General features: G+C 58.3%; 1 protein-coding gene across 1 annotated transcript; it reads right to left on the bottom strand.

The window, feature by feature from the left end:
• Positions 1–2,213: 2,213 nt before the first annotated feature.
• Positions 2,214–3,996, bottom strand: HMX3 (H6 family homeobox 3). The gene is made up of 2 exons (XM_075155485.1): positions 3,681–3,996; positions 2,214–3,467 (listed from the first exon to the last, which is right to left on the bottom strand). Exons 1-2 carry the CDS (start codon positions 3,994–3,996, stop codon positions 2,860–2,862), a joined length of 924 nt encoding a protein of 307 aa, XP_075011586.1. The 3' UTR covers positions 2,214–2,859.
• Positions 3,997–4,381: the final 385 nt, after the last annotated feature.

Raw genomic sequence — 4,381 nt, 5'->3', positions numbered from 1 at the left:
GAGCATCCCGCTCCGAGGGCTCCTTCCCGGCCGGGGAGGGAGGAAAAGCCCGTCCAGTCCCGGGGAGTCCTGCTGCAGGAGGGGTGCGGGTCAGGGGGCAACGAATTGGGGTCACACGCCCTCAGCCCACCGCCTGTGTCCAACTTTATTGCGCGGTTTCACAGCCTGACGTCTGCTGTCGATTCCGCGGCGCGCAAGAGCAGCAAGAAGCAGAAAAGCTGGGCTCTGGTTTTCCTTTTTTTTTTCCTTTTTTTTTTTTTCCTTAATCAAAAAAAAAAAAAAAGAGCGCCTACCCCAGCTCCATCACATCCCACAGAGATCAAACCTTTCCTGGGAAATGCCCCTGACGGCGCCGGGAGCTGCAGGACGGGCCGGTGCCCGCTGTCCGCGCCGGGCCCGGCCGTGTCCGCACCCACGTAAGGGCCGCGCTGCGAGGACGGAGCCGCGCAGGCCGGGGGGCGAAGCGCCGGGACGGTCCGGAATCGTTTTCTGGGCACCGACCACAAATAAATGTGCTTTTTTTTCCTTGCCGTTTGATAACATCGTGCTAGCGCGCTGTAAAAAGGGAAAGACGTATTTGCTATTACAACAATATTTTTAATGAGCTGCAAGCGACTTGTCCCAAAGTTAGTACTGCAAACAGAAAAGGCATCGCTCTGTTTGTAGGCGACACAGCGAGCAGCGTATTTTGACTCCGAAACTCTGTTTATTTTTCATTTACGACCCATTGCCAGGGTTTTTATCCCAAACGAAAAGAAAACGCAGGATTATCTTTTCGCAACGCCGAGTTTTATTTTGATTTCTTTGGCCCGAAATCCTGCCCTCGGCGCTATAAACACGTCGGTTCGGGCCAATCTTCGGGAAGCGGAGAGCGATCCTATCTCGAAATAACCGTGCCGGGTGTATTAACACGAGTGGAGGCTCCGGCCGTGGGCAGAGGGCGCAGCCCGTGGAGGGGGGGGACACGACACCCTGGGGTGCCTTTGGGCAAGCTCCCCTGCGGCAGCCCCCCGGAGAAGGGGGGAGAAGGGGAAGGGCAGCACCCACCCCCGCCGGCGGGTGTAGAAGAAGGGGCGGCCAGAACTTCAGGGAAAGCCCTCGGGGAAGCAGCCCCCGGCTGGGAAGGGACCCCACACACACCCCACGCTCGACCCCCCCCGCCCGTCTCGGGGGGCTCCCTGGGGGCCTGGGACCCCTCGCTCGGCGTTATCCAGCCGTGATGTCCCCGGCTGCGGCGGAGCTGGGGAAGGTCCCCCCCCGCCCCAGCGATCCGCTCCCCATCGGGGGGCCCCTCCGGACACCCGCTCCCCGGGAGCCCCGGCCAGCAGCCCCGTCCGGGAAGGGCGGCAGCGCTCCCAGACAACGCTTGGTTTGTTGTGGTTGTTTTTTTTTTTTTTCTCCGAAGCCACACTTTAAAAAATGATAAGGAACGGGTTTTATTGATTTTTTTTTTTTCCACCACAACATTAAGTTTATAACAATATAGGCTGTTTTAAAAATAGGACCGATCCCTAACAGAAAGCGAGAGGGCCGAGAGTACAACCGAAAGGGGAAAAAAAATTTAAAATAAAATAAAGAAAAGAAACCAACCCAAACCCTCGGAAAGACAGCAAACAATTGTCAGACAACAGGTGAGCAGACACTAAGACAGAGAGACTAGAGGTGTCCACTCCTCACTTGATTTTTGCCTATTAAAATCCACATACTCGATGGACTTTAGAAGAAAACTATACATCATATCAAATAAATTAAAATTACCCTAAAGTTGATTGTCCTTCACTTAAAGCGCCCAGCTCACCGAATCTCCCTTATTTATTCGCATAAGCCGGGCTGATGCTTATTCCCATGCCCTGCTCCTCTCTTCTCACTTTCCTTCGCTTTTAATTCTTTTTTTAAATTTTATTTTGTACAACATGAACGAACGCAATTATACAATGCTAAAAACCCTTTCCTCACCATTCAAATAAAAGCAGTGCTTTACGAATCGTCGTACAATATTGCACAGTTCAAAAGTACAATAATAATAATAATAATTAGTATTACAAAAGAAAGTAAAAGGGTACAGATTTTTTTCCCCAAAATACCGAATAACTTTACAAGGAAAAAAAACCAAACCAACCCAACAACTAGGAAAACAAGAATTATAAACAAGAATTAAAAATATCTCAGTAAACGGTAATAAATAAGGGTCACTCAAAGCGTGCGGGTGTGTTTAACCGTTCACTTTGAGGCTGTATTTCTTGCTCGTTATAAAGTCCTATGGCAGAAACCGAAAAGTACAAAATATGGGAAAGCAAAGAGGCAAATCGGTACCGAGGTCTGCTTAAATGAAAAGCCGCAGTCGATGAAGTTTGAGTCACGACAGGATCAGGAGCCTGAACAATTTGGAGGCAGAAGGAGAGGTCCGAAAGGAAGAGAAATTCAGCTTCCCGTTAGCATTTGGCAAATCTCGAGGAGTGGCCTGGGATCATTCTTTTTTTTTTTTTTATTATTATCCTTTTTTTTTTCTTTTTTTTTTTACAAAAATAAAACTAAAGCCACAGAGACCATCGCGGTTTTTGTCCACGTTTACAAAAGGTGTGACAGCTCCAGGGTTCTCTACACGTTCCCGCTTTCATTTTCCTTGTTTTCCTTTCCCTCCCCCCCCCCTTTTTTTTTTTTCTTCTAAATTTTCGTGACTTTCCTCCTAGCATCACCCGCCGAGGGATCCCCCCACCCCCGCACCCCTCTCCCTCCCCTCCCCGCTCCGCAGACGCCGGCCGGGTGAATGGCACGAGTGGCTGGAGTACTTACAAGCGGACCGGTGACTTGCGCGCCTCTCCGCGCCCTTCCGCGCAACGGCGGCGGCGGCGGGCGGGCTCAGACGGGCCGCAGGAGCGGCACGGAGGTGACCACGGGGTGGGAATAATAGACGGGGTGAGGGAAGGTGAGCAGGGGCTGGGTGCCGGGGGCTCCGCCGCCCCCCGCGCCCCCCTCCGCGCCCGAGTTCTCGTGATAGAGGATGGGGACGCGGACGATGCGCTGCGCGGCGGCGTGGCTGAGGTTGGCCGCCTCCAGCTCGGCCGCCAATTGCCTCTTCCACTTGTTGCGGCGATTTTGGAACCAAATCTTCACCTGGGTCTCTGTCAGGTGCAGGGAGGCGGCCAGGCCGGCCCGCTCCGAGCTGCTCAGGTAACGCTTCATGTCGAAGGTGGATTCCAGCTGGAAGACCTGGCTGCGGCTGAAGACCGTGCGCGTCTTCTTCTTGCGGCAGGGTTTCTTCTCCGGGCTTTCCTCTCGTTTCTTCCAGTCCTCCGCGCTTCCCTCCTTCTTCGCTTCCTCCGAGTCGCTCTCCTCCAGGACGATCTCGTCGGGGCTCTTGGAGTCCAGCTCCTTCTGCTCCCCCTCCGCCTTCAGCAGCGGCTCCGGGGAGTCCCGGTCGGTGCCCGAGGCGGGGGACGAGTCCCTCAGCAGGGATTTCTCCGCGGCTGGAGGGGAAGGGCGAGGACGGGAGGGGGGGAAGATAAGGGACACAAAGAGACACCTTCATCGCCCGGCCCCCGCGTCCCGCCGGGGGAAGCGGGACGAGCCGGCCGGACCCCCGCCTCGCCCCGCCGCCAGCCTCCCCCCCCTCTGCCGTCCCCGGTCCCCGCCGCCCCGCCGGGGAGGGAGGGAGGGAAGGAGGGAGGGGGGAGCGGTACCTTCCGTGCGGGGCAGGTGGGCTCCGGCCGGCGTCAGGGCGTAGGGGTACCACCAGGTCTGGGCGCGCTCCAGGCAGTGGGCGCTCAGGGCGAAGCGCGGCGCCGGGATCTCGAAGCGGGGGAAAGCGAGGTCGCCCACCTGCGAGAGGGCGAAGCCGGCGCCGTCCACCGCCGCCTTGCCCGAGGGGGCGAACAGCGCCCGCGGCTGCTTGGGGACCGCCTTGGGGGGGTCGCCGTTGAGTAGGTTCTTGATGTAGAAAGACTCCTTGGGGGGCGGCGGCGGGGCGCTGGGCGGCTCCTGCCCGGTCTCCGGCATCCTCCGGTGCCCGCCCGGCTCCTGCCCGCCGCTGGCCCCGCAGCCCGCGCCCGACGCGCAGGTGGCGGCTCCCGGCGGCGCGGGGGAGAGGCGCGGCGGGGCGGCGTGGGAGCGGGGCGGCGGGGCCGGCCGGGGGCCCCTCGCATGGGGGGGCGGCAGGGCGGGGGGCCGAGGGGACCCGCGCAGCCCGCGACACTGGGGGGCTGCTGCGGGCAGGCGGAGAGCCGGGGTCGTCGCTGCCGCCGCCGCCGCCGCCTCCCGCCGCCGCTGCTGCTGCGTCAACCTGGCGCCGGATGCTAATGATGAAATCAAAATGTCATCCAAGTTAAACGCGGGGAGCACACGGCGATTGGGCACGCACAATGGCAAATGGGATTAGGCGGGG

Source organism: Calonectris borealis, chromosome 7 (assembly GCF_964195595.1).
Source record: "Calonectris borealis chromosome 7, bCalBor7.hap1.2, whole genome shotgun sequence".
Taxonomy (NCBI): domain Eukaryota; kingdom Metazoa; phylum Chordata; class Aves; order Procellariiformes; family Procellariidae; genus Calonectris; species Calonectris borealis.
Note: the sequence above shows the minus strand (reverse complement) of the source record. Positions and strands in the feature narration are given on the sequence as shown.

What these genes read in the sequence shown, in the direction of transcription:
- HMX3 (XM_075155485.1), bottom strand. Translation starts at nt 3,996, where the DNA reads ATGCCGGAGACCGGGCAGGAGCCGCCCAGCGCCCCGCCGCCGCCCCCC. An exon ending in CCACCTGCCCCGCACGGAAG is followed by an intron (nt 3,468 to 3,680) that starts GTACCGCTCCCC and finishes CTTCCCCTCCAG; the next exon opens with CCGCGGAGAAATCCCTGCTG.